At 59.6% G+C, this 12,252-nt stretch overlaps 1 protein-coding gene across 8 annotated transcripts; it reads right to left on the bottom strand.

The window, feature by feature from the left end:
- Positions 1–11: 11 nt before the first annotated feature.
- On the bottom strand, positions 12–10,190 carry KLC2 (kinesin light chain 2). Of its 8 annotated transcripts, none has more exons than XM_082684247.1 (16): positions 9,919–10,190; positions 8,980–9,254; positions 6,045–6,275; positions 5,831–5,900; positions 4,992–5,214; positions 4,211–4,298; positions 4,011–4,112; positions 3,746–3,919; positions 3,539–3,638; positions 2,845–2,894; positions 2,671–2,738; positions 2,080–2,188; positions 1,818–1,976; positions 1,617–1,741; positions 1,355–1,412; positions 12–1,033 (listed from the first exon to the last, which is right to left on the bottom strand). In XM_082684247.1, exons 2-16 carry the CDS (start codon positions 9,205–9,207, stop codon positions 950–952), a joined length of 1,869 nt encoding a protein of 622 aa, XP_082540373.1. In that variant the 5' UTR covers positions 9,208–9,254; positions 9,919–10,190; the 3' UTR covers positions 12–949. The 8 variants fall into 8 exon arrangements, with proteins under 8 accessions (XP_082540373.1, XP_082540376.1, XP_082540374.1 ...); XM_082684250.1 differs by having other exon boundaries at positions 8,980–9,217; positions 10,086–10,184; XM_082684248.1 differs by having other exon boundaries at positions 10,086–10,182.
- Between the last annotated feature and the right edge of the window lie 2,062 nt (positions 10,191–12,252).

Genomic DNA, 12,252 nt, shown 5'->3' with positions numbered 1-12,252 from the left:
ACAAGCCCGGCTCAGATTCAAACAGTCTTTATTTCTACAGCAACATTTGAAAATAGAGAGAGACCGCCTCACCCCCGCAACTGGGGCAGCCCCTCCTGCCACAGGGGCCGTCACTGCCCCTAGCAAGAAGCCGCAGGCGAGGGGAGAGGCGTGGCAGGATGGCTCGACGGGCGGTGCCCGGGGCGGGGTCAGGCCGTGCCTGGGCGGGGCCGGGCGGGAGGGGCAGTGCATAAGGCCGGGACGCTGGGCGGGACCCGGCGGGGAGAGGACGGGCAAGGGTAGGGCTCTCCGTCCTGGGGCATGGGGCGATGATGGGGCGATGATGGGGCTCAACGCGCCCCTCAGAGGCCAGGAGGAGCGCGAGAAGGCCCAGGGAACCCTTTGGGGAGGCGCCGCCCCCCGAGATGTAGAGCCTGGAAGATACCACCGCGCGGAATGGGGGTGATTAAGGCCTGGGCGGTACCACTAGAGAAGGGCACGGTGAGGGCATAACCGGGCAGTACCGTGGACTGAGGGGAGGGGCGCGGCCAATAACTTATTTCTCTATATACAGAAGCAACGGCCGGGGGGTTGGGGACAGAAGGGCAGGAGTGCTGAAGGGACCGCAGGTGCTTAGTGTTCTTGGCTCGGTGGGGCCTGGGGAGGGCGGGCCACTGAGTCTCTATCTTGGAGGCTCTGGCCAGCCTCTCACCTGGCCCTGAACCTAAAGAGGGGGCCCTGCTGGATGGAATAAATAAGAGCCGGAGCTGGAGCGGGCAGGCCCAGCCTCCAGGGCTCAGGCTGAGATGACAAGGGAGAGGTTACCCTGAGATTGAACAGAAAAGACGGGGGTCCTTGGGAGAGACAGGTGGGGCAAGCAGCAGGCCCATGCGAAGGGCTGGGGGTGGGGGCAGTGCCGGGTGGGGGCAGTGCCGGGTGGAGGCTCTGGCAACTGGCTGCCCTTTCAGGATTAACCCACGAGGGAGCTTCGTCGGGAGAGGTCCATGGAGCTGGAGCTGAGGGTGCGGCTGTCCGAGAAGCCGGTAGCTCCAGGCTGTGGGCAGAGCGGGCAGGCAGCTCAGTGTCATGCTGCTGCCCAGATGGGGCCCAATCAGCCAGAGTCCCTGGCCCTCCCGCCCACCTCCACAGTCACTGTGTGGCCCCGGCCACTTGCACGTCCACCCCCGGCAGGAGCTGGGTTTCTCTCATTTGTCTTCCCAGGGTCCAGCCCAAAGCCAGGCCCGGCACAGAGCTGGAAAGGTTTCGAAATGGGCAGACGTGGCCGACAAGCTCGGCCAGTACACAGGACATGCAGTTTCTGGGCCCTGGGGCCTGGGCCTCACTGCCCAGTATCCCCACACCCACCCAGCCATACCTGGACGGGCTCCTCCACACTCTTGTTGAGGAAGTTGAGGGAACTGGCCCGCTTCATCCTGAGGAGAAGAACGCGTGGATTTGCCAAGGGTGGAACGGGGTGAGGGAGGAGGGAAGGGGTTGGGCGGGGGCCGGAGATGGAGGCTCACGGGAGGGGAGCAGATCTGGTGGGTGGTGGAGCTTTCGGGAGATGAGGGAGTTCACCTGGGTCAGGAGCTCATCTGGGGTGGGTGGGCTACCGGGTGGCTTCTTGGGAGGCTCACCTGGGGTTAGGAGGCTCCTGGGGGCCACCACCCTGCAACTTCTTCACCAGCATCTCACTGCTGCGCCGCAGGGCATCTCGGAGCTTCCCAAAGGAGCCGCTGCGCCGCAGGGAGCCACTACCGTCCTGCGGGGTGGACCAGTCTTTCTCTCTGCCACACTGATGACCCCTCCTCCTGGCCCGGCCCAGCCCCCAGACTCACCCCGCTCCACTCAGCTGCAGGCCCTGCCTCCTCAAAGTCAGACTCAGGCCGCGCCCCGGCCCCCCCTGCCACATCTCGGCTGCCCCGGCGGTCTCCGCGTCCGCCGCTGCCATCTTTCAGCAGTTCCACCACCTTGGTCTGGCTTGCGGGGTCCAGGCCCTGAGGGAGGAGCAGGGCGTATCAGCTGGAGCCCTGAATCCTGACGGGAACACACACGGCCACCCAGGTCCCTGCCCACACCCCCCCATGCCCGTTGGCCCACCTGCTTGCGGCTGCGGCTGGCACAGTCCTCCAGTGTATGTGCAGCTTCTAGCTTGCCCTGGCGCCGGTACAGGGCCCCCAAGCTGCGCAGGGTGGTGTTGACTGTGGGGCTGTGGATGGGACAGCAGGGTGGTGTCCAACTCCGTGTTCCCCGGGCAACCAGGCCCATCCTAGCCTCCGGCCCACATGGGGCCCTGAGGAACCATCCCGCTGACCAGAATCTCTCCCCTCTTGTGTCCAGCCCTGTGCTAGGCCTACTTAGACTCTCCTGTCTTGGAATCACCCCAGGTGTCTAGGGTTGGGGACCTGGCCCCAGAGCCCTAAGTGGGATGTTGCCACCAGGACTAAAAGCTGGGAGACCCAAGGGCAAGATAATCGGGCTGTCCCAGTGCACAAAGCCTTTTTGGGACAGGTAGCCTATGACTCAGTTCTCGAAAGACAAATTGACACAGAGGGGTGTGTGTGTGTGTGTGTGTGTGTGCGCGCACGTGCACGTGTGAGCATTACGCAGCGTAGAGCTTGGACCGGGCCCCGACCCAGGATGCTGTTTCCCGCCGCCTGTTCAGTTCCAGCAGCGCCCTGCCGTCCTCACCTGTCCACTTTACAGGCCTTGTACCAGCTGCCATACTCCCCGTAGGGGGCGCTGTCCCGGCGCTTGTCCTGGAGGAAGGAATGGTCAGGGGAGGTGGCAGAAGTCCCTCCCCTCTACATATCCCTCAGCTCACCCTGCCTCCCCAGACCACCCCAGCCCTGCCCACGGAGCTACCTTGCTCTCCTCCCGTTCTTCTGCGTGCATCCAGATGGGCTTGTTGTCCCCTGGGGGGAGAAAGGGGGCCGTCACCAGCCTCCCATATAGGCTTCTCCTGGTTGAAACATAGGACTGGGGTCTGGGGAGGGGGTCGGGGGTACCCAAGAAGGATCAGGATTGGGCTTCGTTCAATGAATGAAGGTATGAATGAATGAATGAGTGAACAAAAACCAGACTCGAAACAATACTGACCCTCTTCTGGAACACGGAGATGACATGGTACGGGCCTGTGTTTGAGGGGCTTGGGATAGAGGCCTGGGGGGAGCGGGTCCTTAAACGCCTCAAGTCCACGGCCTGGGGCACATGCTGGGCCTGAAGGACAGGCCAGGCTGGTGACCCCAGAGCAGGAAATGACTGACCACTGGGGGCTGGAAGGTGGCTTCCCAGCCGGGAAAACATTCGGGGTAGGCCCTCACAGTGAGCAGGAATCCCCAGCGGAGGAAGGGGAAGACTCTGCTAAGGGCACACGCAGCGCCAGCAGGACCCGGGAGGCTGTGTGAGTTAGGCGCATGTGTTCACGCGTGCGTACACACGGCTGGGAACCAGCCAGACCCCACAAGGGCCCGCCAAGCTCAAGTATTTGCCCTGGATGCTGATGGCCGGCCAGGCTTGCGCTGTGTGAGCCGGGGGCACGTGGTGGTCTGAGCCTCACCATTGACAGAGCCAAACTCTTTCTCGTGGGCGCGGGTGAGGATCTCCTTGTACAGGGTCTCTGCGTCCTGGTACTTGCCCTGCTTCAGGTAGCAGGAGGCCTGGAGGGAAGGGCCCAGAGAGCGAGCGGGGATATGAGGAGCTGAGCCTTCTCCTTCCTTCCCCTTCACTCCTGCCCTCGCCCCGCCCCACTCCCGGCTCAGGGTACCAGGTTGTTCTTGGTCTTGGCCACGTTGGGGTCATCAGGCCCAAGGCGGGTGGCGTAGATCTCCAGGGCCCTGCGGTAGTAGTGCTCCACCTCCTCGGCTTTGCCCTGGTTCTGGCACAGTAGGGCCAGGTTGCTCAGCTGCTTGGCCACGTCTGGATGAAACTTGCCCAGGACCTGGGAGCAGGAGCCAGTGGCTGGGCTCAGGGCTGCCCTCAGCCCCTGCCTGCTAGGCCCTGCTGGCCTGCCCAGCCCTGCCTGCTCCCACCTTCTCTCGGATTTCCAGCGCCCGCTTGCACAGGGGCTCGGCCTCTTTGTACTTGCCCCGCTTGCCATACAAAACTGCCAGGTTGTTTAATGTTGCGGCCACCTGTCGGGGAGCGGGGGCAGAATCGACACTCAGTGACCCAGGGCCCTGCCCAGGGCAGGGCAGGGGCCAGCCCCCACCTCGCACCCACTCTCACTCACAGCCGGATGGTCTTTGCCCAGTGTCTTCTCACGGATGGCCAGGGCATCGTTGAGCAGGTGGGCAGCCTCTTTGTACTTGTTCTGGTCCCTGAGTGCAGGTAGAAGCACAGTGAGGGGTGTCCTCCAGCCCAAGGCCCTCCCCCTGTTGGTCCCAGATCCCCATGGTCACTCCTCTGGTATTTACTGATGAGTGGATATGATTATGACGCAGGGGTTGGGGAGACCTGGTCAGCCTCTGCCCTCCAGGGGCTTGGGGGGACTTTGAACAGTTTACTCACAACTCACCAGGGCATCAAGTACTGGGATAGGATGTGCCAGACTCCCCAGGATCCTACCCCAACTTCCTCACGCCCAGTGCACCTTGCTATCTACTCCCCAGGGCCTTTGCTCATACTGTTCTTTCCAGCGAGGAAAACTTTTCCAACCCTCTCATGTTCTGGGCACTCCTCTTTCACCAAAGACCCTTTTTTTTTTTTTTAAATTTTCTCCCCAAAGACCTGGGCTGCCTCCTTTGTGTCCTTAGAGTCCTCAGGACTCTAGCTATGTCCCCATCCCTAGCTATGCCCAAGCCTTTATCCTCCAATAAGCCCAGACTCAGGGAGGCCCTGCCTAGGGCATAAGCTCTCTGGGCATAAGCTCCTCATCTGCGGCCGGGCTGCCTGGTAGAGCCGAGCTGCCCAGTCCCGGCCCACAGCAGGGACCGGGGGTTTGTGACCCAGGGCTGGAGCCCTCAGGCAGCGTGCAGACTCTCACAGATGCTTGTGACCAGAGGCGCCCTCACCGATAGACCAAAGCCAGGATGTTCAGCATGGTGGCGACGTCAGGGTGGTCATGGCCTGAGGTCTTCTCCAGGTCCTCGAGCGCCTGCTTGCAGAGTGGCACAGCCACCTCGTAGCGGCCCTGGGAGGCGTACTGAATCACCAGGTTGTGTAGCGTGCGGAGCCGTGCTGGGATTTCATAGCCCCCGTGCTGGGCAGCCACATCCCCTCCTCCAGGGCTGGGGGCTGCAAGGCCAAGAGCAGACCAGATGTACCCACTGCCCCCCAGGGCGGGGCTGGCACATGCAAGCCATGCCTTTGACCTACCCTACAAGTCACTAGCTATTCTGCCTCAGTTTCCCCATCTGTAGAGTGGGTAGAGTCCTAGCCCCAATCCCTCAAGCTGTGTGTTGTAGAGCAAGCCGCCTAACCCCCGAGCCGCAGCTGCCCATCTGCAGGAGGGAGACTTGGACATGGGGGCTCGACGCCATTAGCAAGCCGAACACGGGCCTTGGGCTCAGCCCTGTGCATGCGTCCTCCTCAACCCTCAGAGGAGGCTGAGAGGGAGAGAAACCAGTGGTCCCAGGACGACTTGTGGCAGAGCACGACCTGAGCCCAGGCCAGGCTGCTCCAAAGCTCTCTACTGCGATACCTGTTCCTCAGAGCTTAGGGGGAGAGAAGCAACACGTGAGACCTGCCTGACGACTCCAGCATGCTGGGCTGTGATGGTCAGAAACGCGGCGGGAAAGAACACGGTGGACTTTCGGTCACCGTTTCTGGTGACCGCTGGGTCCCAAGGACAAGGAGTTCCCACAGCCCCACCCCCCCGTCCCCTTCCCCAGAACCAGCCGCCCCTCTGCACCTGGGCTCTGCTCCTCCTCGTTGGGGAACAGGTCATCCAGTGAGTCTTTGGGGACATCCCCCTTCTCCTCCTGAGGACAGAATGAGCGTCAGGGAAGGAGGGGCATGGCGGCCCAAGTGTCAGTGGCTGGGTCAGAGCCCAGTGGACTCCGTGTCCCTCCCTGCTCCCAGGTCCCCCGCCCGATGGCCCTGCAGCGGCCGTGGTGGGGGCTCACACTGGGGGACGTGTCCTCATCCAGCTTGCGGATCTGGCTCATGAACAGCAGGTGCTGCTTCTCCTCCTCGAGCTGGGCCACGGCCTGCTCGCTGCGCTGCAGCTTCTGCTGGGTTCCGGCCAGCTCCTCTCGCAGCCACTGGTTCTCCTGCACTAGACGCCGCACCTGAGCCCGCAGCTTCTGCTTTTCTGACTCCACGGCCCCCAGGTGGCTCGACAGCGCCAGGATCACCTGTGGTGCCAGCCAGTCAGGATGAGGGCTAGTCTCGTCCACCCCCAGCCTGGGCCTCCTGCCTACAGGGCTGAGGGCCACCAAGTTCTCCTTTTGTCAAGGGAGTTTCCCCCCAAGGCCCCAAATAGACCCTAGTCCAGGACCTGAACCCAGGAGGTTTGGGACCACCCCCCCACCCCCACCCCAAGCTTCTTCCTGCTGGGGTCAGGCCCTGGGTTCCCAGGCTGGCTCTGCTGGACTCGGAGAAAGTACATCCCCTCCCCTGGGCCTCTAGCTAGTCCTCTGCATTAAAAACTCCTAGGTCCCAAAAAAAAAAAAAAAAAAAAAAAAACTCCTAGGTCCCACCTCACTGACTTGATCACGAAGAGGGCTGGCTGGGGTTCTGCGCTTTCCCTGAGCGAGCCATTCTCTTCCTTTGTCTCTCCTGGGGGTTGTACCCAAGCTCTGCTGCCACAGCCACTATCCCAGTGCCCCCTACCCCAGCGCTAGCAATTTCCTAAGAACCCTGAGAAGTGGCTGAAGGGACACGGAAAGACCCCATCCTGATTTCTGCCAAGGTAAGCCCCTGGTCTTATGCAGCTCCTAGAAAGGAGAGGTGTATGTGTCCCAAGCCCCCTGGGAACCAGAGGGGAAGGGGGCCCAGAGGCCTCAGCTTCAGCCCCTACCCGTCTTTCCAACCTCTAGGACTCTTTTCCTGAGCCCTTAAGTTCTTCCTGCCTTGGAGCCTCGCACAGGCTCTACTCTTTCTCCACCCTTCACAGCCAGGGTCATTCCCGCAGCCCCAGGAAAGAAGGGCACTTTCCCTCCATGCCATCCTCTTGCCCATCTGTGTCGGCGTCTGCGCACACTAGGAGGGGGACCTCTCTGTGTTTCTCTCCGTACCCGGCAGCCAACCGGCCAAGGAGGGAATGACCAGCACACCGCACTGCCACAGGGCCAGGCCGTCTGGGACCCCGCACTTTCTAGCTGACTAGCAAATGCATAAGTGACAGGTGTTTTCACAACCGCTAGCTTTTTAAAAAATTCCCTAAACAGCCTGGAAGTATACACAGCAGATGGCATGAGCCCTATTTTAAAGACAAGGAAACCAAGATGATGCCACCTGCCTAGGATATCTGGAGCCAGACGGCATCTCAGCCAACACTGCCCTGGAGAAAGTGTGTACTCCTTGTCCACCCCTCGTCCGCCTCCTGAATTATCTCCATCACCATATCGTCCTGGCAGCCCCAGTGTCAAGAGGACCAAAACAGAACCCCTGATCATGTGGGCTTTCTTGCCCCCTTCACTTGCTGCAACCACACTCTGGGTTACACTGCCCTCCTCTCTCTCTCCCTCTCCCTTACTTCACCTCCAGGTCCTGCTGGACCCACCTCCAGAACACCCAGAACACCCAGTCCTTTCTCTCCTCCCTCGCAGCCACCTCTGTAGTCCAGGCTACCATTCCTCATTTGAATTCCGGCAGTGGCTTGCTAGCTACCTGCCACCTGCTTCCGCCCTTGATGTGCTCCATATGGTTCATTCTCCACCCCTCAGCCGAAGGGAGTTTTTATTTTAAGACTCTTTTATTAAGGGGCGTCTGGGTGGCTCAGTGGGTTAAAGCCTCTGCTTTCGGCTCAGGTCGTGATCCCAGGGTCCTGGGATTGAGCCCCGCATCGGCCTCTCTGCTCAGCAGGGAGCCTGCTTCCCCCTCTCCCTCTGCCTGCCTTTCTGCCTACTTGTGATCTCTGACTGTCAAATAAATAAATAAAATCTTTAAAAAAAAAAAAAAGACTCTTTTATTAAAATTAATTTCTACACCCAACAAGGGACTTGAACTCACAATCTCAGAATCAAGAGTCGCATGTTCTACTGAATCAGCCAGGCACTCCCAAAGGAAGCTTTTAAAATCTAAGGCGGACTGTATCTTTTGACTACTGAAGCCCTCCAAAGGCTTCCTACTTTTCTGAGAATACGACCCAAGCTACTAAGCTGCAGCATGATCTTGTCCACAGGCCTCTCCTGTCCCTCTCCTTCCCCAGGAAGCTCTGGTTAGACAGGTCTTCTCTCTTTTCTCCCACCACAAGATCTCTCCTATCTCAGGACCTTTGCACATGTAACCTCTTGCCTCCCTCCCTTTTCTGAAGGCCAGTTCATTTCTTCCTTCGGGTCCTGGCTTAAATGTCACTTCCTTAGAAGTCTTCCCTGACCCATAAACAAGACCTCTGGCTTTAAGCTATCTCAAGATCTTGTTCTCTATGTAGAACTTAATCACAACATGTAGCAAATGTACGTGTGTTTCTGACTCTCTCCCCAGTAGATTAGGGCAGAGATCTTGTCTCTTGTTGGACCTGTGTCTCTGGCACATAACAGACTGCCTGGCACATAATGGGCACTTGATAATTTACCTGTAAAGGAATGAATAAGAAAATGAAGGGGGGGCGGTTCTTAAGGATCTCCTTTTTGTTCTCCTATGCTTTTGGCCTCCGCTACCCATCAGAGAAGTCAGGAACAGGGTTCTGCGTGGGGACTAAAGGATGATCAGGCTCTTCTGAGGCAAGGCACAGCTGGGGTTTTCAAAGCCAGTTCATTTTTCACCAGATATTTACCGTGGGCTCCAGAGGCCACAGGGTTCCCTGTTCTGGTTCTGTTCCTACACTGCCAGGATTCCTCTGGAAGGCTCCATCCCTCCCATAACCTCCCACCTCAGCATCCCACACCAGCCTACCTGGGCCTCCCCCAGACCCAGCTCGATGGCTTCCAGGGAGCGACGCAGGAGGACACATCGCTCCTGTGAGCCCGGCTCCGCCTCGCCAGCTTCATGAGCTACCAAGGGAGCGAGAAGGGCACGATGCTCCCCGCGTAGGGTCTCCAGGCCTTGGATGACGGCCTTGGTGCCCAGCACAATCTCATCCTGGCTCAGCTTCTCCTCCCGCGGAAGCACCATCGTAGCCATGGCGTGCCGCCTGTGAAGGCGAGGGGGCGGGCAGGCGAGTGCCGGGCCTGGGGCCACACCGCCGTCCGCCCCGAATTAGGTAAACACCTCCAGTCCCAGGACGCCTGGGTCCCCAGGGTGCCCGGGTCCCCCAGCCGGCAACCCGTACCGTGCCCGCGCTCGGCCTACAGGGGGCGCGCCCAGCTCGTCTCGGCCAGGGAGACGCAATGCGGTGAGGCCGGTGAGGCTGGACCCGGATTCGGCCCAGACCACCGGCTCAGGCCGGCTGGGGACTTCCCCGGGGACTCCCCTAGCCAGGACAGGGAGCGCTGGAGAACGGTCCTACAGGGATCGTGGAGGCTCACTCCAGTGCAGGAGACCCCGGCGCCTCTAGGGGATGCAGACCCAACCCCTCGGGCAGCCCCTTCCCCAAAAGGCAGCCGAGTCACAGAGCCCCTCCTCTAGGGAAGGCCGCCCCTTGGGAGACCCTTCCCCTAGAGGGCCTTTAGATATCGGCTTCTTCGTCTCCCCCCACCCCGAGGCCGCGCCCACAATGACCGCTCCCCATACGCCGGCGCGACGTCCCGCAGACCCCCCTCCCCTGAAAAGGCCGAGCTCCCGCCCCCGGCCACCCAGGACCGCGCCCCCTCCCAGCAGGCCGGCCTCGTTCTCCCACAGCCTGCGCCCACGACGACCCCTCCCCTAGGCGGACCCAGAGGCCCGTCTCCCGACCTGATCAGCCCGCGCGGACCTACGCCTTCGGCTCGGGCCGGGCTCCTGCTCAGGTTCCGGCTCCCGCCCCGCTTCACCCGGACCCGCAGCCGTGAGCGGGTCCCGCCGCCTCCATCCCGCCGGCCTTCCCAGCAGTCCCCGCGCCGCCTTAAAGGTGAAGCCTCTACCTCGGCGGCGTCGGAGGGGGCGAAACGCGCTCTTCTCTTCCCGCAGGCTGCCTTAAAGGAGCGCGCAGGCCGGAGTCTCTCAGGGCTGGGAGGGGGGACTGGGGCGGGGCCTAGCGATGTGGGGGGCGGGGTCATTGCGGGGGCGGGGCGGGGGCTCCCGGAGGCACCGGTTCCCAAAGGCCACCACCCCTACCCCCGCGGCCTCGGATTCCTCGACTGTACACCGCCCCCAGGCCGCAGGGGTGTGCAAAGGCTCGGGAGATCCTAACCCTGCACGCACCCAGTGCCACGGCCAAAGAGGACAGCGGTAGAAACCGAGGCGCAAGAAGAAGGCCTGGCCTCCTGGCCTCCTCCGAATACAGAACCAGACTTTTGACATTTATTGACGTTTATCGAGGTAGTTGCCACTTCCTGAGCGCTTATTGTATGTCGGACGCTTTGATGCTTTAAGTGCATGTACTCATTTAATGCCCACAAAGACCCAATGAACCGAGCACTGCTGTTACCCGCGTGTTCCAGGTCTGATCCCAGGCCCCTTTGTCTCTACAGACTAGTTATGCCCCTCGCCCAACTTTCAGAACTGTTTATGTCCCTGTGGGATTCGTAGTAGTTTAGGGCTGCTTCCTAGAGGAAGGGCTTCTTGGCCCTAAGGGAGAAAAAGTTGACGAACGGCAGCTGGGCATCTGTGGAAACAGAGAGTCTTATCCCTGTGGGTGAATGGCCACAAGTGATGTCTGTTGACCACCTGCCCAAGACAAATTGATTCTGGCCTCAGAGTAAATGTCACCTCCTCAGAGAGCCTTCTCTGATCCCTGACTTCTCTCTCTCTCTCTTTTTTTTTTTTTTTTAAAGATTGTATTTATTTATTTGAGAGAGAGACAGCGAGAGAGAGCATGAGTGAGGAGAAGGGCAGAGAGAGAAGCAGACTCCCCGTGGAGCTGGGAGCCGGATGTGGGACTCAATCCCGGGACTCCGAGATCATGACCTGAGCCGAAAGCAGTTGTCCAACCAACTGAGCCACCCAGGCGTCCCGCTTGCCTGGCCCTGCTGGAATGATCCCTGACTTCTCATAGAGCCACCTCCTACACCTGCTTCTCTCTGTAGAACTTAGTTCTTCTAATATTTTTCTTGTTGGTTTTCTGTCTCCTCCCTAGAATGCAGCCCAAGACCTGCTTGTCATGTTCACTTCCGCAGTAGCCCCTGGCCAGCCACACAAAAACAATTAGTAAATGTTGGTTTAAAAAAAAGTGTGGGGGCGCCTGGGTGGCTCAGTCGTTAATCGTTAAGCATCTGCCTTCAGCTCAGGTCATGATCCCAGAGTCCTGGGATCCAGCCCCCAATCCGGCTCCCTGCTCAGCGGGCAGCCTTCTTCTCCCTCTCCCACTCCCCTGCTTGTGTTCCCTCCTTGCTGTGTCTCTCTCTCTGTCAAATAAATAAATAAAATCTTTAAAAAAGAAAAAAAAATGTGGGAGGGGGCACCTGTTGGCCTTGCCAAATCCCTTCCAGGCCCAGGTTTTGGTCTGATGCTCTGCAGCTCTGGATTGGTGGCTACTCTGGCACTGCCCCCACTGCCCCTAGGTTGATATCACTAGTGGGCGACAGCAGGGTAACCCCTTGAGGTACAAACCCTGCATAACAAAGCCTGGCCCTGGTCCCAGAGATCTGGGATGTTCCTTATGAGTCAAGGTGTATTCAGACCCAGAGTCCCCCAGGTTCAGTGTCCCGGTGGATGCCAGAATCCCTTTGGCATCATCTCTGCCAGGGAGAAGTCCTACATTCCTAGGTCAAGAATGTCCTTTGACAGGGAGCTCACCACATTCTGCTGTGAGACTGATCTAAAGGTTAGGAAGTTCTCCTTAGCTCGGAAATTACCTTCCAAACTCAAGTTCCATCTTCAGGAAGAACAGCTTCTTCTCTTTTCCTAGTGGAGATATTTGCAGACCTCTGTGGTCCCCCACCCAGGCTTCTCCTTGCCTGTCCTGACAAACCTGTCCCTTTACCTTCCTTGCTCCAGTTTCCTGACCCTTCTCCACTCCAGTTTCTTTTTTCGGGGGGTATTTTAGGTTCAATCCGAGACTCCTCAGAATGTGGTGCTCAGTCAGTCCAGGGCTCAGGGATCCAGCCAGGGAGTAAACTTCACGGATCGCAGAGGGATAGTCCGCACGTA

The sequence above is a fragment of the Mustela nivalis genome, assembly GCF_964662115.1.
Source record: "Mustela nivalis genome assembly, chromosome: 9".
In the NCBI taxonomy this organism is placed as follows: Eukaryota; Metazoa; Chordata; class Mammalia; order Carnivora; family Mustelidae; genus Mustela; species Mustela nivalis.
This window is presented reverse-complemented; position numbering and strand designations above follow the sequence as displayed.